Here is a 21258-nt window from a genome sequence, read left to right on the forward strand (position 1 = left end):
GAAATATCTGAGTTTATTAGGGCCCATCAGAACTCAGAATATTAAATGATGCAACATTGCCCTGATATTTCAAGTTCATTCTTGTTCTGTTACATAAAACAAAACATGCTTTCCATCCCTTCCTTTATTAAATCTTTATTTGTTCTAATGATCCTTGCTAGTAATCCAGTTTATAAAAATTATTTGAAATTATTGTGGCATTCAGCATATTTCAGGATATAGCATAAGCACACTGAAGACTGCTAAACCTGTATATCTGAGTCAATGAGATTTAAGGTAATCTTTACAGAATGTCTGTCTTCATATTTCTGTTCTTTTAAATGCTGCTACTTCTCTCTGGTACAAATCAATGGAACGCATAAAAGAGCTAAGTGTGTCGGTAATATAATTTATAAGGTCATTTCATCTACAAAATTGAATTAATTTGGAACATGTTGTACTTTGTTCTAAAGTACAATCCATATTTTCACTCACCTTAATGGTTAATGCTGTTGGGGTCATGTGGACCTCTTCTGTTCTTGCTTTTGATCTGCAGTGCCTGATTAGGTCTGGTGAGACTTTTTTCTCGATATCAATGTCAATTTATTTATTATAGGAGATAAAAACAATAGATGGTGAAGAAAGTGCTGTACAATATATACTATAACTATTATGACGATGAGAACAAGAAATATATATATATATATATATATATATATAAAGGCAATATTACAACAAAATATACTCAATGACTCTCATGATAAAAAAACACCCTTATACTCAGTTTGGATCAAATGCCAAAGAATAAAAATGGCTCTTGAGCAAAGATTTAATCCAATTGAGAAGTAATAACTGTATGAATCATTTTTTCAAAGTCTTTTATTAGGAGGTTATTTTTCACGTTAGATATTTGTCTTAGTTGGAAAAAACTGGACTTTGCAAAATTTGTCTAGTATCAAAGCACTACCGAAAATAAAGAAGTTTAAGTTGATTTAAAAGCTCTTTTTAATTAATTTACATATTTGGATTATATGTCTTTCGTCTTCTGTTTGGTTAACACTCCATAGCTTTTCTATATAGCTTAGGTTGTGCCAGTTTGGTGGTCAAACACAGTGATTCCATGGTAATTAAACCAGCCAGTCTCTTCTTTGCATGTCTTACTTTTTTCTTCCTCTCTAAAACAAACATCATTAATTAGAGTCAAACAATAAGGATAAGTCACTCAGTTTTAATTCATTTTTTTTGTTATTGACGTTGTGTATAAATCAATTTGTTTAACAACATTTTCCATTTTAAAGCAATAAAGTAGTCATGCAATGTTTATAATAAAGTAAATTCCCATATGAACTCAAATTACTCAAATTCAACACGTTTTATGGACGTATTGGCAGTTAATTGACGTTTTGGATAAAGTAAAGAATCCCATTGTACACCAACATAATCATGAATGATCAGAGAAAATTACATTGAATACCAACAAGACTTTAAGGAGGATTTTGATTACCACCAGGATATTGAGAGGGGTATGAAACAATGAAGGGCTTTAAGGTTAGAAGGGAAACATAATTGGGTTTTGAGCAGGCTTTTGAACACCAACAGCATTTGAAGAAGACCTTTGATTAACTGTCATGACAGGATTAGCCTGCACATTGACCACAGTTTGAGGCTGTTGCATTGGAATGACAGGAGTTTCTTGAGGTTTCTTCACACAGCAGGTGCACTGGAAACTACATATGTCATAGCAGAAGGAAGCCTGAAAGCAAACACATTGAAACTTTGTATAACATTGCACTTTCATTTCAAAATGAGTCCAGGTGACTGTAAATTTGTCATACCATTATTCCGTGTTTGTTGGAATGGAAGCTCTCTTAGACTATATAGCAGGGGGAATAAACAGAGGAATCTCACAGGCTTCACATGCAGAAGGAGTCAGGATGTTAGACAAAGGCAGACAGTTGCTCTCTTTAAATGATGCTAAAACAGTGCAGGATATGGAGAGGCACAGCAACCTGGAGAACACACAAACATACAGCATGGAAGGCTTGTTGTTTTAAATGTAAAAATAATAACAAAAATGTCTTGAACAGTTTATTCTCACAACAATGAGAACAGCAAACAGACATATCCACTGTCTGTTCAGTCTGACCTGTTCTAACTAGGCAGAGTTTCTACCTACTTATACTTGAGATATCACAAAGTTTCTGGAAACCTACACTTCTAACTTGTTAACAAAAACCTTTAAAACCTTGAAACATTGAAAATGAGTGATTTTTTTCCATTCTTATTTGTTTTCAGTACAGTGAAAACATAATGAGAGTCACATGAATGTGGCTTCAGCTGGAAGAGGCAGACTAAATACCTTTTTGGATTTTTCAAAGAAGCAGAAGCTATTTTCTAAAATTCCACTAACACTCCCTAAGTAGGTTAATTGTAGTCATATTAAATAAACTTTCACTTTAAGTTATGGTGTAATATTTTTTCTCCATGTCACTACTTTTCTTCTTTCAAATGAAATGTAAAGAGAGATGATAATTAAGACACAATGCTTTTTGAATACATTTTTAAAACTATTCACAGAATTTCTTTATCTCAGTACTATTACTATCAAAGGATAACTTCTGCGATTTTACTGACCTTATAGACACAATGATACAAAAAAAAAGTAGATAATTGAATAATTTGAAATACAAGTTCTAAATCTAAAACAATAAAATTAGGAAAAGCTAGAGTTATTCATCTTTATAGTCTAGAAAATGTAACAATATTCACCTTCATTCATATGGAAATGTATGTAGAAAACACTGTCTAACTGTACATAAGTAAAACTTTTTACCTGTTTTTGTGGGAGATCTTTGTTGCACTTCCATAGGTAACAGTAAATGTGTCGATTCTAGTAAGGTTTGCTTTCTCTGGGCCACAAAATATGCTGCAAAACCTGTGACCCATCAATCATGGCAGCCATTTCAATCACCAGACATCTGCTTCCTCATCTGAATGCTCTGAATCAAGATGGTAAAGGATTTCACTTCGATGTTGCTGTTGCATTTTGCTATCCATGTATTTCTTAAAGAAGCTCGAGTTTTGCTATTACATAAAACAAAACATGCTTTCCATCCCTTCCTTTATTAAATCTTTATTTGTTCTAACGATCCTTGCTAGTAATCCAGTTTATAAAAATTATTTGAAATTATTGTGACATTCAGCATATTTCAGGATGTAGCATAAGCACACTGAAGACTGCTAAACCTGTATACCTGAGTCAATGAGATTTAAGGTCATCTTTACAGAATGTCTGTCTTCATATTTCTGTTCTTTTAAATGCTGCTACTTCTCTCTGGTACAAATCAATGGAACGCATAAAAGAGCTAAGTGTGTCGGTAATATAATTTATAGGGTCATTTCATCTGCAAAGTTTATTTAATTTGGAACATGTTGTACTTTGGGGCTCAGGTGGGAAAGGTTCTACTGCCTTCCAATTCTTAGTCCCAAATTTAATTTATATATATATATATATATATCTATATATATTAATGTATCTGCACCCATATTTTCACTCACCTTAATGGTTAATGCTGTTGGGGTCATGTGGACCTCTTCTGTTCTTGCTTTTGATCTGCAGTGCCTGATTAGGTCTGGTGAGACTTTTTTCTCAATATCAATGTCAATTTATTTATTATAGGACATAAAAACAATAGATGGTGAAGAAAGTGCTGTACAATCTATACTTTGACTATAATGATGATGAGAACAAGAAATATATATATATATAAAGGCAATATTACAACAAAATATACTCAATGACTGTCATTATTAAAAAAAAAAACCCTCAAACTCAGTTTGGATCAAATGGCAAAGAATAAAAATGGCTCTTGAGCAAAGATTTAATCCAATTGAGAAGTAATAACTGTATGAATCATTTTTTCAAAGTCTTTTATTAGGAGGTAATTTTTCACCTTAGAAATTTGTCTTAGTTGGAAAAAACTGGACTTTGCAAAATTTGTCTAGTATCAAAGCACTACCGAAAATAAAGAAGTTTAGGTTGATTTAAAGCTCTTTTTAATTCATTTGCATATTTGGATTATATGTCTTTCATCTTCTGTTTGGTTAACACTCCATAGCTTTTCTATATGGTTTAGGTTGTGCCAGTTTGGTGGTCAAACACAGTGATTCCATGGTAATTAAACCAGCCAGTCTCTTCTTTGCATGTCTTACTTTTTTCGTCCTCTCTAAAACAAACACCACTACCTCCTAATATGTTGATGTAATCTAGTTTTCTAAAAAATACATTTCAGTAACTGTAAGTCATAAATATAAAAATGGCCAGAGACAAAACATGCATACCTCTGTGGCTAATAAATCTTCATCACATGAATTGATCTTTTTGTCACATTTTAGAATTTTATATTTTTAATTAATTACCTGTAATACAATAACTGTACAACTGTTCTAAGTAGATGTACCTGTACATAAACAAAGACATTTGGTGTAACTTCTATAAACATTCTAATTATTTTGGGAATTTTTAATTTTTACTCTTATATAATGAGTTATATAAGACATCATTAATTAGAGTCAAACAATAAGGTCAAGTCACTCAGTTTTTATTTATCATTTTGTTCTTGACACTGTTTACAAATCAATTTAACATTTTCCATTTCAAAGTAATAAAGTAGTCATGCAATGTTTATAATAAAGTAAATACACATATGAACTAAATTTACTCAAATCCAACGCATTCTTTGGAAGTATTGGCAGTTAATTGATATTTTGGATAAAGTAAAGAATCCCATTATACACCAACATGATCATGAATGATCAGAGAAACTTACATTTTTCACAAGTTTGTTCAGATGTTGTTAGGAATTATAAGCATTAGAACTTTTAACAGGACTTTGGGACTTCAGAATATTGAGGAGGGTTTTGATAACCACCAGGATACTGAGGAGGGTTTTGAAAACCAGCAGGATACTGAGGAGGGTTTTGAAACATAACCGGGTTTTGAAAACCAGCAGGAGGTGGAGAAGGGTTTTGATTAATCGTCATGACAGGATTAGCCTGCACGTTGATCACAGTACTTTGTTGTTGGGGCTGCTGCACCACAGTGACAGGAGCCCCACCCTTCAGCTCACGATGCATCTGACACCAGGAGCACGAGACACAGAAGCATGAAATTGCCATGTCTTCACAGAGGGAACCCTGAAAGCAAACGCATTGAAAGTTTTCATAATGTAATGTACCACTTCAAAATGAATCCAGATGAGTGTAAAATATGTCATACTTTTATTCGATATTTGTGCCGAATGGAAGCCCTAAGAGAAATTGCCGCAGGGGGGACAATCAGAGGAATCCCACAGGCTGCAAGTACAGCGGGAGTCAGAATGTCACATAAAGGCAGACAGTAGTTCTCTTGAAATAATCCTGAAACAGTGCAGGCAAGGCAAGGCCAGCACCAGAACCCGTAGCAACCTGGAAAACACAGAGACAGACAGATGCAGAGCAGTGAAATGGTCGTAGGTAATTATAAAGTATATTGTTTTGAATTTAAGGAAAAAAAGAAATGACTTACAAGTACTGCAATCTGCACAGCAGTCAAATAGACCAGTTTTCCACTCTCTGAGGGGAGGTTCTGCCATCCTATCTTGAAGTTCAGCCACAAACTGAACTACGACCCTGTGTGATCAGAAAATAAATGAGTCAGTTTTTGACAAAACAACACACCGTAACATAATAAACTAAAGTGCAAAGGTATTTTTGGAAACAAATGGCTATGTAGAAATAGTCCAAGTTGATATAATTTCTGTCATGATACAATGGAAACCCACTGTGTCTCTAAATCTGTGATACATCGTGTTACTTCTCCTGTTTCAGACGATTATTGTTTCAGTCTGACAAACTGCTGGTAAAGATATTGTGATCAAATCTGTGCCTCAGAATTCATAATGCATGTCACCTTTAAAGATCTATGAAGAATTTAAGTTGAAATTTTCTTAAGAAATTGCAACCGATATATTTACAATAACTCTTGTACATATATCAGTTATAACTCTTGTAAATATATATTTATGTGTTTTGCACATATTACTAACAAGTCTAGACTTCACTTACTGAATGTTTCCACCAATTATTTTGGAAAACTTCAAGTGCATCAGGAACAAACGCAATTAAAAGAAAAATAGACTTATTGAAAGTAAGATTTGAGTCCTTCCTGAACGACTGCTCATTCTTTTTGCCCTGATTTTCATTAAGCGCAGATAAATTTAGAACAAGATGGCTCAGCAGGTTTGCTGAACATACACTCAGCAAACAGGAATTCAGAACTTACAGAGGAATGTATAAACAAGTGAGTTGCTTCCTGATTTTTTGCATACCTAAAAAACAGTTTGTCAACTAGTAAAACTTGACTAATAAACCTAAGGAGTAACAATCAGTACTGGAAAAAGTACTCAAAAAGAACTGTGTATTTGTACTTTTACTAAGGTAAAAGTACAAATACAGACAAAAAATACTCTAGTAAAAGTACCACATTAACATTTTTACTTGAGTAAAAGTAAAAAAGTACTGGCTTTTAAAAATACTTAAGTATTAAAAGTAAAAGTACTTGCTGAATGAATTACCTAATCGCTAAAACAGTATCATTAAGTGTAGCCTACCTATAGTATTTTATTTTAATACATCAGATATGTTCCATTTTAATGAACAATGCCATAGATAAAGTATGCTTTTATTTTGGGTTTGCTCTGACGGTAAAGTTGGACGAAGCGCTGCTGATTTTACCTGTCGCAATATCTTATGATTTATGTTGCGGGATTCTATTTCTGACGATTAGACAGACATCTTCTCCCGCTCAGAGGAAACCACTGCGCATGTCTTGGAGCTTCACGTGCGAGTGAAAGGAGGAGGTGATGGGTAACAACAGACACACGTAATTAGTAAGTCACGTAATTGTTTGGATTTTACAGCGCCACTTTAAGTCCCTGAACAAAAAAATAAAATAAAATAAAATTACATCCAAGTGCAATGCGACTTAGATGTAACGAGTAACGCGACGGGTTTGTAGAAATGTAGTGAAGTAGAAAGTACAGATATTTACTGTAAAATGTAGTGGAGTAAAAGTCAAAATTATACATGGTTAAATCTACTTAAGTAAAGTAGATACATAAAAATTGTACTTAAGTTACTGTACAAGTAAGGAAGTGTACAAGTAACGAAGTATCCAAGTAACGAAGTGGTGGGAAGTAACCGCTGCTTAAGATCTCATGGCATCTATTAAAAATATTTTGCTCAATTAAAATTTAGGACTGTAATGTATCTTTTGCATTTTACTTTTCTGTCTTTCTCATGCTGTTTTATTTTTATGTTATTTGAATCCCAGCAGCTTAGACAATCAGCATGATGTGTCTGTCTTGCACCGTTGGACAGATTTGCTCTGGAAATTGGGAAGTAAGCAAAAATCACAACCTCAAAATAAAATGTTTGTTTTGTTTTTTGAGTGTTTTGTCACAACTAAGAATGAAAATTTGTTAGACTAGTTAAAGGTTTGTCATTGTCCCTTTTTAATGAATCCACCTGTAATTTAAGTTCCTAGCTTTTCACTCTGTTCAGTTCATTTCAACTCATTTCATTCAGATAGTTTGAAGAAAGGGCTGATGGCTGCTAATTAAGATTTTCCCATTGATTATTTACTTCTCATCAGAAACTAGCTTCTTGGTTGAATTATTTAAAACTGATATTGTAAGAATCTGAAATATGTTTGTGTAAAGTAATGAAATTAAACAAGGCAACAGAGAGTTAACGCACAACAACATCGTGAAGTGAAATAACTTTAGAAACCAGAACACTTTTCAACCATGATTTTATCAGAGCGTGAAGCTGCGTTGCTGCAGGGCATTGTCCATCTAATTGTGGTTTGTCACTTTTTATCTTCTTTTTTAAGGTAAATGTAAAGAGAAGTAGTTTATAAGTGTAATGCCTTCTGAATATTTTTTAAGCTATCTACAAAATTGATTTTATCTTAGCTCTTATCTGTATTATTATCATGTAATGATAATTTTTGAATTTTTATAGCTCTTAGACCTTCTGACAGACACGTTGACATAAAATAAAAGTAAATATTTGAACAATTTCAAAGACAAGTTATAAACTTAAAATAATTCAATTAAAAAAACTAAAGTAGCCTATTTTGTCTTCACTTTCAAGTAAATGTAAAAATGTTTAGATGTATTCAGTTAGGAATGTTTGTATAAAACTTTGACTAAACTATACATAAGTAAAACTTTTACCTGCTTTTGTGGAAGATCTTCCTTGCACCTCCGTAGATATCAGCAAATGTGTGGATGACAGTAATGTTTACTTTGCCTGGGCCACACAAAATATGTTGCAAAACCTGTGACCCATCAATCATGACAGCCAGTTTGGACACCAGCCATCTGCTTCTTCCTCTTCAGCCTGATTGAGTGCTCACAATCAACATCGTAAAGGATTTCACTCTGATGATGCTGCTGTTCATCAGCATCAAATTGCTGTTGCATTTTTCTATCTTTGTGTTACTTAATGAAACTTGACTTTTACTGTTTGGTGACTCGTGTATTACATGTGCAAACAATCCTTTTTGTAATTTGATTCTGAAACAAACGTTCTCCTTTTTGATTGCGTTATGAGAACTTGAACACACACTAGATTAAGCTCTGCTTTTTGTTAGCTGAATGAGGCGATTTTATAATCACCAGTTCAAAACAATTTGCTACTAATCTAAAGCTTCCACAGCCCAAGCCAATCTAAGTCAAGACAAACAATGAAATATTGACTTTTGAAGTTGTTTTACAAAATCACCAGATATGAAGTTACAGTTTGAAGCAGATAGCAAAAAAAATCCAACCATGTTTGGATTTAACTATTCAGATTTTGACATGAAGCTGACTATGAAGAAAGTAACAGTGAAAACAAAAAAATGCTTCAAGGTTGTGGGTTGGATTGGTTCACAAAACACCTGGAGGGAAAAACTTCAATTTTGCATACTTTTAAAATATTGTTAAATTACTTTGGCTACAAAGTGTAAGGGTAAACCTAAATCCACTGTTTGTTATATTTGTTTCAAAGTAACACCTTTCTGGCTTTGCACATTTAGAGGAACACAGACTCATTTCCAGGAAAAGGCTAACCTAGACTCTGAATGTATTGTTCTCCAGTGGAATGGGAATTTTTTGTTTCATTTACTATGAAGTCATTTACTTAAAGGAAACTTAAAGCACACACACAAGGAACAAGTATAAACAGCACAGCAGCATTTAGAAAAACAAACAGTAGTGCTGGGGTTTTTTCACTCCATTTGTGCATACTTTTAAACTTTTCAGCTTAAACAAGGAGGCGCTGCTAAATTGAGAACAAATAGGGTAGTGGTGTAATTTATTAGTATGAATGCCATATTTACCTACAGGGCAGAAAATACTAAATTACCAAATAGGTGGCTGTATACTGTTGTCATACAGAGTTACACCAACAGTGTAATTGAACTTGAAAGAACTGCAGCAACAAAACGTCATGACTCATACAGCCTGTCACTATCTTTACCCTTGAGTGGCTGCACAAAACAAGGCACTGAAAACTGCCAAACCTGTGTCTTCACATATCTGACATAATGAGGTCATTAAGTACTGAATGTCTTTCTTTACAAAACAATAGAACTGATAAAAGTGCTGTTTGTGTGTCAGAAGGGTAGAAGCTGTGCCTTATTTGCTTAGTATCACTTGCATGATACTTTAACTGTGATTATTTTCAGAGTAAAAATTGTTTACATTTAATTTAAATTTTAAAAGTGACTTGACACAAAAAATGCACAAGATGTAGGCCTTGTTGAGATTATTTCTCAATTACATTATTGTTACACCTTCCATTAGTCTCTTTAATACGTTTTGCTAAATAAAGAATGTTTAAATGGCAGAGCTAAGAAATAATTTTAAGAGCAGTTTCTCTTTAAGGGAGAAAATTTAGCTATTTAAATAAAATTTGCACAGTGATTTATAACAAGTTTTATATCTCATCAAAACCAAAATATTTTCTCACTTAAAAGAGAGAGATCTTAACAGTAAAACAGCAACACCTGCTGGGAAATTTGAGTGTCAACAGGCAGGAACACAGAGAGAGGGAGAGTCTAATCGAGCTCCTTCAAGCCTTTTGAAGAAGTCATAATCTGTCAGAGAAACTTATTTTGAGATCTCACTAAAACACAAAATTCCTCAGTTTAATGTGATATTTTTTACAAAATGTTTTTGTTATAATGTGATACTGACTCCTGAATTGATTAGCTTTCAGAACGCAGGTTTTTCTTCATATATAAAAATCTTATAAAAAAAAAGAAAGAAAAAAAAATCATTAGCCCTAAGCCATAAATATAAAAATTACCAGAAATAAATGCTTAAAGTCACTCTGTGTCACTAAGATTTTCATTTGCAGAAAATGTCTGGGAACCACTGCTATAAACCATGTTATCAGGGACTTCATGGTATACTCCTTCATGTCAAACAGATTGTAGGTGAGGAGTCAGGCAAAGGGCAGTTCAAAGATCAGTATAGTACAATATTGTAATTAAAGGAAATTTACAGTTTTTAATAAAAATGTTTTAAGTAATCTTGTACATTTTAATGAGGTGCATAAGACTCCTTTACCGAGTCAATTAGAAACAATAAGGTTCAGTCAAATACATTGTTTTTGTTATTGAACTTATGTTTTTTTTTATTTCAAATTGATTAAACAGTTATACAATGTTTATAAGAAAGTTAATATACTTATGAACTCAAAGTCATATTCAACTCTCTTGATTTTCATTTGAAGCATTGACAGAGAATTTACTGAATAAAGTTAACATTACACACCAATTACATGATCACAACTGATCTGAGGAACGTAAATGTTAACAAATATGTTCAGTTTTTGTTAGGAATTCAAACCAACAGGGGAAGGATTTTAAAATCGATCTGGGACTTGAGGATTTTGAAACCCAGCAAGATTTTCAGGAAGATTTTGAAACCCATCAGAAGTTTGAGGAGAATTTTGAAATTCATCAGGAGCTTTTTGAAGAGGATTTTGAAACGCAGTAGGTTTTCAGGAGGATTTTGAAACCCACCAAGATATTGAGGAGGATTTTGAAACCCACCAGGATTTTAAAGAGGATTTTAAAACCCACCAGGATTTGGAGGAAGATTTTGAAACCCATGAAACCCACCAGGATATGGGGGAAGATTTTGAAACCCACCAGGATATGGGGGAGGGTTTTGAAACCCAATAGGGCCTTGAGCAGGGTTTTGAAAACCAGCAGGAAGTGGAGCAGAGTTTTGATTAACCATCATGACAGGATTAGCCTGCACGTTGATCACAGTCGGGGGCTGCAGCGTCTGGGGCTGCTGCGCCACAACAGTGAGAGGAGTTTCCTCCTTTAGCTCACGATGCATCTGACACCAGGAGCACCAGACACAGCAACAGGAACTACAAATGTCGTTGCTGAGGGAACCCTTAAAGGAAACACATTAAAACGCATTAAATCATTGCATTTCAAAATAAGGTCAGGTGAGTCTAAAATGCATCATACCTTTAAACCACGTTTGTTACGAATGGAAGCCCTCAAAGACAATGCGACAGGGGGGATCATCACAGGAGTCCCAAACACTAGAACTGTAGCAGAAACCAGCCCGTCAATTAAAGGCAGACAAGTGTGCTCTCCAAATCTTCTTGAAACAGTGCAGGCAAGGAAAGGGCAGCACCAGAAGCCATAGCAACCTGGGGGACATACAAATATAGTGATTCATAACGATAAAATGATACAAGATGACTGGAAGACTCATTTAATTTTAAAGAAAAGAGATAATGAATCTTACAAGTATTGACATCTTCAAAGCAGTCAAAGAGACCACTCTTCCATTGTTTTAGGGGAGTTTCTGTCATCTTATCCTGAATTTTTGTATGAAAAACTCAGGCAGCTCTAAAGTTTCCTGCCATGCAACACACTGTAATACAAGACATGAAAATGTATGATTTATTTTTCAGAAATAAATGGGGTTAATAGTTTGGTTTAGAAGTATGATATGAATTAGATTTTGGTTAAGGTTAGGTAGTATTGGTTATGGTCAGAAAAAGGCATAAAAGCAGTTACTAAAATGAATGAAAAGTCAATACAAAGTCCTAATATGGATAGAAATACAAATGTGTGTGTGTGTGAGATGTGCATTACTGGCACAGGCAGCCTTAAAATACCTATGATCCATCCAGATGTAACCAAAATTCCTTAGCCCCAAGACCTATTCCTTCCCACCCAGAACCACACAATAACAGCCCACTAAACCTCAGCCACCAAGACCCCTGGCCCACCCATCAGGCTATGGATGCAGAAGAGGCACCCACATCTGGCACACAGGCATCCATGTGACCAGGAGCCAGAGGAGACCCTGTCCCGCCCACACCAATCAAGTAACTTATTATAACAGAGGATACATAGTTTAACCTGTTTGGGGAAATAAAGAAAGTAACCAGGGTGCAGAAGTTAATCAGATTGTAACAAACCTTGTTAAATCTTCACTTATATATGTCGGGTTTACTTTAGACTGTAATTATAATTAATCAATCGGGTCTGATAGGTTTCAGACACAATGCACATGGACTCAGGTCGGAGCGGGTTGTTTTCGGAGGCCCCATCTAAACTCTAACTTGGCGCCTGTCTCCAGAAGACTGCCAGTCCATTCCATGGGAAGCAAAGAAACACACACAACAAACAGCCATGCTGCACTCACTCAGACTTGGGACAGTTTATTAACCAATTAATAAACTGTTAGGTTAAGAATCATGTTTTTGGACTGTGGGTGGAAGCCACGATACTCAGAGAACCAATAGACACATTGGAAAACATACAAACTTCATGTATAAAGACTCAGAAAGGTCAGACCTAAAACCCTTTAGCTGCAACCAAAAACTTAGCGTCCATAATTGATAAACTGTGAAGAAATAATCACAAACTGCTTAGTTCTTATTTACCGGCATCAACATGTTCTAGTTAAAGTCGAAACCTATATACACACAGTTTGAACAAATATGAGGTTTAGTTAATCACAAACAACTCCTTTTGCATTTCTAAATGTTGCTGTGCTGCTTAAATGTGTTCAGGGATCTGCATCATGTGGCTCTTCAGCCTCAAGTGGCTAATTGGACTTTTCACAATGGTCACAAAAATTAAGTACTGCTTTTTCATGTTCGGGTCTTGCAAAATCTCTGGGGATGTGGAGACTCCAGATCTTGCTCAAACTTATTCTAGCTGCATGTTTTAGAATCCTTCCACCTTGTAAAGGTGTAAAGATAGTTTAACTAAGCCAATGAAAACCAGAAAGTAATGTGATATTCTTAAACATGGCACATATGTGAAATTCTGACTGCATCTGTAAGTGCTGGGGTTTTTTTAAGTTTCACAAAATCTTCTGCCCTTTTGCAATATTTAATTTTCTCTTTGTTATACTAAAGGATAAAGTTGTGCCAGAAGGCCCAAACTAAAGAAATTTATTGTGTGACTGTCAAGCTTCCATTTTTTCCATCACTAGTAAGATAATGCTCTCAAAAAAATTCCCACATGCTTGCATGATGATGGATGGATGGATGGATGCATAGTAATGATCCTTTCATTTATTGTTTTTTTTCCCCAAGTTAAAAATGTATTTTAATATACATTATTATGCTACACCTAATATAAAACAAAGAACTTAGAAGATTTTCTCAAGACACCTGAAATTTTAGTTAAAATGCTTCAGACTGTAATAAATGTTCCATTCACTAAAAATAATACATTTAGAACATTTCTTCATCCAACTTTGAACAAGTGCATCTTTTATTTGAGTACTATCAGCACTTCTTTTTTACACCAAATACTCTGTTTTTAATGTGACAACAAACTATATCACCCAAGCCAAGCCCATATGTAAAGGTGACATGCAAATCTGTTGGCAAATAGGGATGCTGCTGCTGGGACGCATGTTCCAGTGCAACTTTTAACATAATGTAGATATTATATACAGTCTGCCACAGGCACTATATTATATTAAAGGAGTTCAAGAGAGAATTTTAGTGGCTTTGGCTTAAACTGAATTGTGTTTAAAAGAAAATGTTCACTTTCCAGCAGATCAATTCCATGGTTACTTTTTGTCACTGTTTTCCTAATTCGTAATTATAAAATACCATAAAAGGTTTAGTTGCTAAACTCACAACTTTCTAGCCCATGTAGGTATTTTGTGTAAGACTTTGACCTTGTGTAAGAATGTCAGATGAACACATGAACTACAATCAAGTCAATCGAGTTTATTTGTATGGAATGTTTTAGAAGCAAGGTAGTTGAAAGTGCTTTACATCATAAAAACACAAAAATAAAAAGTCAGAAAACACAAAGTAAACAGTTGAAGAGTTACATTTTGTCAAGTGCCATCAATACACATAAGAATGTTGATTAATGTTTGATATTATGATGTTTCAAAAGCAATTTTAAACAAATGGGTTTTCAGTCTTGATTTAAAGGAACTCATTGTTTCAGCTGTTTTGTTCGTTTCTGGAGGTTTCTTCCAGATTTCCGCTGTCAAAATGATTTTTTTAGGCAGATCTGTAAAGACACTGCTGCAGCAATCAATGCAACTAAAAATGAACACATGGATGAATCTCTCTAGATCTTGTGGAACCTATTTATTTAGTCCAAATTAAGGTAACATAAAATTAAAATATCTTGCAACGTTTGTGATAGTGTTAAATATTGTGATGATGATGAAAATCAAAAGGAAGCCTGGATGATTTCTTCTTATCTATTAAAAACAGGCTGAGCAGAAACTGCCATCATTGGATGAGGCTGCATGTTGACATGAGGTTGCACCTGCATGTTGATGACGATGGGGGACTTTTTGCGATATTTTAACTCGCGATACATCTGACACCAGGCACACGTTGGGCAGCAGCAGGACACAGCAATGTCCTTGCAAATGGAACCCTACCAAAGGAATACAATGAATTAGTTTTATTTGTCTGGCATGTACCATTCACATGTCATCTTACCATACCTTGATACCATATTTGTGTCTCATGGCGACTCTCAGAGACAGGGCTGCTGGAGAGATCACTATATCAACACACATATCACATAAGGGGAGCCAACGGCTCTCTCCAAATCTCCCTGAAACAGTGCAGGCAAGGCATGGTCCGCACCAGAAACCATAGCAACCTGAAAAACATGTGAACGTAAAGAAACACAGCAATCAGAGGATATTATAAGTATTTTGCCCTTATAGTTGATGTATAAGAAACAAGGATGGACTCTTACAAGCCTGTGCATCCTCGCAGCAGTCAAAGAGATCACTATCCCAGTCAGTCAGGGGTTGGTCTGCCATCAGATGATAGAACCTAAATAATCCTCACTGTATTGAGGAAATTAAACAGTTTAACAGTTTAATTTTTAATTGACATTAAATCAAAGATGGGTAAATTGTATTCAAGGAAGAGTAGCACTACTTCAACATATTTTTACTCAAGTACCTGTCAGAAACATCCATCCAAGAAATTACTCAAGTAAGAGTAGAAAAGTATTTGGTATGGTAGATTCTCAAGTATTAATGCTTGTCAATATTTTATATTGCTCAAGGATGTATCATATCATTACTGAATTCATTTAGTCTACTTTTTTTTGTATATCCTTTTAAGATAATTGAGTCAGTGATTGACTCTTTGTATTGCACTTGATGTCATTCATTTGAATCACTCATGCTGACAAGTGTTTAGTCTAAAACATGGTTAAAATTGACACGATGCAGACTCCGTCCCCTTGCGGAAGTAGAGCGTCCTCCGACAACCACGCTGTAATTAAGCCATACTAAGGGTCCTCAATGCTTACCCTAGACATTTTTTGAGTTATTTTTGCCTTATAAACTAACACTGAGGCAAAGGTGGCTGACAAGAAAATTCTGTAACTAGTCCTACGTCAAGTCTGTAAGGTTATTAGCGGGAAATAACGGAGAAATCAATGATAAAGCCCAAGAGGACAAATGAGGGACAAAAAAGTCTGATTGGATATAGGTGTGAACGGTGTGGGACAAAATGGGTTAGTAATTACTTAAATAATACTGGCTTGTGAAAATCTGCCTTCAGGAAAATGCTTAGAAATAAAAAGTAGTATGACACGGTGTTTAAATGCAAATATAGGAGTTAGCGCACTCTGTTTACATGCTGCCATAGAGGTACAGTTGGAATCTACATGCATAAAATCCAGCATAACTACTTTCACTTATTGATCTGGAAATGATTAGTTATTTAGCTTTATTATTTTAATTTATCTGACTTGTGTTTATTTGACGCTTAGCCGTCAGCCGTGAGTTAAGTCTTAGCACGGAGCCCTGAGTCGATAGTACGGAGCTATCAGTAAGTATCGTTATGACAAAAACTGGGATGTTTACTACCAGTTACCTTCGTGGTGCTGACTAACGTGGTAGTTCCAGTCCATCAGTTTCATTCAACTGGACGTGAGGTGGACTGCAGTCCATGATCTATTTGTTATTCCAGACTCCTTTTTGATTTTGGATATGTAATAAATTGAATTCCGGCCTTTGTATGTTCTGGGTGACGGCTGCATGTGTTTTCTATGAAGATACTGTGAATATTGTCAGAGCACTGTACTTGGAACGCTGATTGGTCAGTTGCTGACAAGTGCCCTGGAATGATTGGGGGCAGTCAATTATGCGGCAGAGATTTTACCTAAACTTCGGAATACCTTACCCTTCCAGATCAGTTTAATTAAATTCCTGTCTTTAAATCTTATTGAAGACCTATTTTTACTTCTTGGCCCACAGCCAAGAAAGTATTACCCTAAGTTTAAGTTAATTAATTGTAAATATTTCCAGCCATAAAAAGCTCTGGATATGAAGCCCAAGACTCTTTTATCATGAGAATAGTTTTAATAATGAAGTTGAAATCTAAATGACATGCTGACTGTAGACTGACTATCTGAGTCGTCTGGCTGACTGTTCAACCATATATCAACTTGATATATTTGTGTTTCAGGACACAAAATGAACACTTAAAAATCATAGTTAAATTCATCAGCATTTTTCTGAAGGTTGCTGTACATGTGTAATAATAGTTCTAAAATAAATATTACATTATTTTAGCCACATTTTGAATAATTGTTGCTTTTCTAAAAATAATTTATATATATGTAAAAGCAGTTTGATCATATAGTATATTTTTATTTGTTAATATTTTCACTTTTGATTACATCATAGTTGTTCTAAACTTGCCATTGTTCCTGTCTTTTATCAGTGATGACATTCAAGAATCTCTTCATCACTAATAAGGAAAGGTAAAACTGTTCAACAGTAATTATTTCTGATTATGGAAATAGCTTTCTGTCTTGTAATCCTGAAATCCAATTAATGAGAAAACAGTTTGTTGTGTATGTTTTAAAAATATATCAAACTTTCCAATAACCAAGTAAAAGTTTACCTGAAAAACCAACAGACTGTGGTCCAAATCTTCGTTATCCAAAGTCTTGCTATCACTTGGTGGCGAGTTTACAGAATACTAGTTGTTAGGTGTGGTATTCCCTGACCATACCAAACTCTAATGTTGCACAGTCCCTCAAGCACATGGTGGACATATGCTAATCCGTCCTCCATGTACTTGAGGGGCCGTGCAACATTTGCATACACAATCCATATGCTACAGTTCATTTGCCTTTTGACTTGCAGGATTTGCAATCTTAACTTTTGCTTTAAGAGCTCAAAACACAAATTAAACTGACTCCTTTGCTATAGTTTTTGTTGACATATGTCTACTGTGGTTCAGTGGGTGGAGTAATTGTCTTGCAATCTGAAAGTGGTGGGTTTGATTACATTACATTGTCACATGTACATGTGTCTACTGATCTGTGTATTGGTGTATAAAATACTGGTGTGAGATTAGGTAAATTACATAAATTCAGTCCATGCCATTAAAGATTAAAGTGATTAAACTAATTCTGTTGCTGCCTCTTGTCTGTGAAATAGAGTACTCTTTCAAAGGCACCGTACAGGAGTGGGTATACTTGTTGATCTTGGTGACTGTTCAACATGGGTTCAACATGGTGAAAGAGAAGGTAGATTCACGCCGCCTATGTGTGTCTTTGTGATCTGTTGAGAGAGAGCTGAGCCAAAAGGAGAACTTTTGATTTACAGGTCAATCTACTTTCCTACCCTCATCTAGTCAGGAGTTTTGGGCAGTGACCAAGAGAACAAAGTCATGGACATAGGAACCCCACAGGCTACACATACATAAGGAGTCAGAATGTCACATCAAGGCAAACAGGAGTTCTCTCCAAATCTTCCTGAAACAGTGCAGGCAAGGCAAGGGCAGCACCAAAAGCCATAGCAACCTGGGGAATAAACAAACATAGTGATGAAATAGTCTTAGGTGACTAAATTATATAAATTTTGTTCAAATTTATATAATTTGAACGAAAATAAAAATGTCACTCTTACAAGTATTGACATCTTCAAAGAGTCCAGTTTTTTAGGGATGTTTCTGCCATCCAGTCCTGAAGTCCGGCTACAAACTCTGAATTATAACCCTCTGTGATGAGAAACACATGTATCAGCCCATTTTGTAACATAGGTTGAAAGATCTATATTTAAAATTTAAAGAATCTGAAATCTGTGTGTAAAGCAAGCTAATCAAACAGAGCAACAGAGAATGAAATATAATGCTCAGCAACAGGATGAAGTAAAAATATCACACTAGTGACCAGAAACTGCAAACTATTTTTCCTTCTCTCTTAAAAAGTAAATATTGCTCAAAGAAGCCAAAGTAATGTTAAAAATTAAATGGGTTCCAAGCTAAGCAATTTTAGAAATTTCTATTTTAACAGCTTGATTTTGTATCACTTTCACTTATTTTCGTTTAATTAATAGTAACTGAAAGCAGAAATGATAATCAAAAGTTTGATACATGTTGAAGATTATTTTGAAATGCACAGATATATCTCTATATAGGCTAAAATTAAACTTAATGTCGAACCTTTAATGTGTTCTATTGCAATTTAATCACGTTGTTACTCTTGACTTTTTACCTTCTGACAGACAGAGCTACAAAAAACAATCATTTAACAATTTGAAATACAAAGTTACAGTATAAATCTAAAAGAATACATTTGGAATAACAAGAATACATTTATCTAGCAAGTATTTCATCTTTACTGTCTAGTAAAGTAAATTTTTTACATGTATACATTTAGAAGTATGTGTACAAAAGTTTAGCCAGGCATGCATACTGAAATATTTACCTGCTCTTGTGGGAAATGGTTGTTGCACCTCCGTAGGTATCAGTGACTGTGCAGTTCAGGGAAAAGTTTGCTTTGTTTGGTGACTCACAAAACATGCTGCAGTATCTGTGATCTATCAGTCATTCAATCTAAATCTGCATGCAATTAAATATTTCAAAATCAAAACAGTGAAAGTATATATATATATATATATATATATATATATATATATATATATATATATATATATATATATATCAAGAGAACCTCAATAAAACAGACGTCTATGCCTTTTTTATGCAGAAAAGGCATAAAATGCCCTTTATGCCTTCATAAAAGACATTTTATACCTTTTATGAACCTTTTATGAAGATGTTTTGTCTTCATAAAACATGAACAGATGGTTGAATTAGGTTTCTGTTTCTATGAAAGGCATATCAGTGAATCTAAAATTACGGTAATTTATTTCCTTTTCCATATTTTTTTTACTGAGATAACCACTTGGATTGTATTAAATGCTGATGAATAATCCAAGAAGAGTGCTATTGCACATTTATTACATTTATCATCATGTGAATAGTAATGATATGAATCAGAGCAGGGTGACAACAGCGTCCTCTGTTCATTGTCTCTGCTTGTATGCGTTGATAATGATCAACTTTGTTATCAATGACAAGCTAATTTTCTGTGATGTCGTCACTAACACAGAGGTCAGAGGCGAGGCTACAAGACATCTGAAGCAGGGACTTCTTTGAATTAGTACCTTTGAAGGTTTTCTTAAATCAAAATCAAATAAAAATTTTGGTTGTATAAAGCAAATTTCAGCAGCAAGGCATTTCAAAATGCTTTACATCATTTCAAACACAGAAACACAATGCAACATAGAATCAACAATCAAAACACGACATTAAGACAAGTTCCATTTGTTTTTGTAATTATGCTTCGTTAATGTTGTGTTTTTGTAATTTGCAATTGTGCTATGCTAATGTTGTTTTTGAATTTGTTGAAGTGGTTTGCACCTCAGGCCCACCATAGTTTTCTAGTCAATATGCCATAGTTTAGAGCAATGCGTGTTCCTGCGACAGGGCATGCAATTCTCTGCAGGCATGTACTACAACACTATTCTGCATCCCCAGGTAAGCAAAAATTGAAAAGTTCTTCCAAATTAATGCATGTGACAACATTTCAAAGGTGAAACATATCTTTGCTCAATTCATTCAGTCTAAACTTTTGCCAGTATTTCAAATCTACCTCTCTATTTTAAGTAAAAGCGGTTTGATCATATAATACATTTTTGTTTATAAATACCCTAACACTTTTATTACGTGATAGTTCTAAACATGCCATTCTTACTGTCTTTTATTAGTGATGACATTCAATAATGTCTTCATCACTAATGAGGACAGTCAAAGCTATGCAGCAATGTTTTTTTTCTGTGTATGGAAATAGCTTTATGTCTTGCAATACAAAAATCTTTTTTATAAGAAAACGGTTTCTATGTTTTAAAATTTACATCAAACTTTCCAATAATCAAATAAAGTTTTACCTGATGAATCTGCAGACTGTGGTCCAAATCTTAGTTATTCAAAATCTTGCTATCGCTTGTGTTGTTAGAAAACTGGTATTGTAAGGTGTGGTCTTTCCTGACTCATTCAGAACATTGAGGAAAATGCAAAAAAACTACTAGCTTTATGTTTTGGAAATATGCTAATCTTTCCTATATATTTTGGGACTGTACAACATTTGCATACATATTCCAGTTCCTACTATTCATTTGCCTTTTGACTTGAACGAGTTGCTTTCTGGAGGTTCGCTTTAAAACTCCAAAACACAAATTAAACTGATACTCCTTTGTTTTAGTTGATTTATGACTGAAAACAGTGTCTACTGTGGCTCAGTGGATGGATTGGTTGTCTTGCAGGCTGAACGTTGTGGGTCTGAAATGTCAACGTGACTCATAACCCCTGGAAAAGAAAAGATCCATCCCA

General features: G+C 34.5%; 3 protein-coding genes and 1 long non-coding RNA gene across 4 annotated transcripts; all 4 read right to left on the minus strand.

Annotated features, from left to right (window-relative positions):
- Positions 1-1206: 1206 nt before the first annotated feature.
- Positions 1207-2860, minus strand: LOC122838732. The gene is made up of 3 exons (XR_006371941.1): positions 2813-2860; positions 1815-1988; positions 1207-1732 (listed from the first exon to the last, which is right to left on the minus strand). It is a non-coding gene; the product is annotated as an uncharacterized LOC122838732 (long non-coding RNA).
- A 1699-nt stretch (positions 2861-4559) lies between these two features.
- On the minus strand, positions 4560-8353 carry LOC122838871 (cell number regulator 4-like). Its single transcript, XM_044129891.1, has 4 exons — positions 8259-8353; positions 5546-5649; positions 5258-5445; positions 4560-5175 (listed from the first exon to the last, which is right to left on the minus strand). Exons 2-4 carry the CDS (start codon positions 5610-5612, stop codon positions 4861-4863), a joined length of 570 nt encoding a protein of 189 aa, XP_043985826.1. The 5' UTR covers positions 5613-5649; positions 8259-8353; the 3' UTR covers positions 4560-4860.
- A 2451-nt stretch (positions 8354-10804) lies between these two features.
- Positions 10805-20913, minus strand: LOC122838431 (cell number regulator 4-like). Its single transcript, XM_044129075.1, has 4 exons — positions 20817-20913; positions 11847-11975; positions 11561-11748; positions 10805-11483 (listed from the first exon to the last, which is right to left on the minus strand). Exons 2-4 carry the CDS (start codon positions 11911-11913, stop codon positions 11148-11150), a joined length of 591 nt encoding a protein of 196 aa, XP_043985010.1. The 5' UTR covers positions 11914-11975; positions 20817-20913; the 3' UTR covers positions 10805-11147.
- LOC122838432 (cornifelin homolog A-like) lies at positions 14309-17675 on the minus strand. Its single transcript, XM_044129076.1, has 4 exons — positions 17479-17675; positions 15308-15401; positions 15048-15208; positions 14309-14977 (listed from the first exon to the last, which is right to left on the minus strand). Exons 2-4 carry the CDS (start codon positions 15372-15374, stop codon positions 14792-14794), a joined length of 414 nt encoding a protein of 137 aa, XP_043985011.1. The 5' UTR covers positions 15375-15401; positions 17479-17675; the 3' UTR covers positions 14309-14791.
- Positions 20914-21258: the final 345 nt, after the last annotated feature.

This window comes from Gambusia affinis, linkage group LG10, assembly GCF_019740435.1.
Source record: "Gambusia affinis linkage group LG10, SWU_Gaff_1.0, whole genome shotgun sequence".
NCBI lineage: Eukaryota > Metazoa > Chordata > Actinopteri > Cyprinodontiformes > Poeciliidae > Gambusia > Gambusia affinis.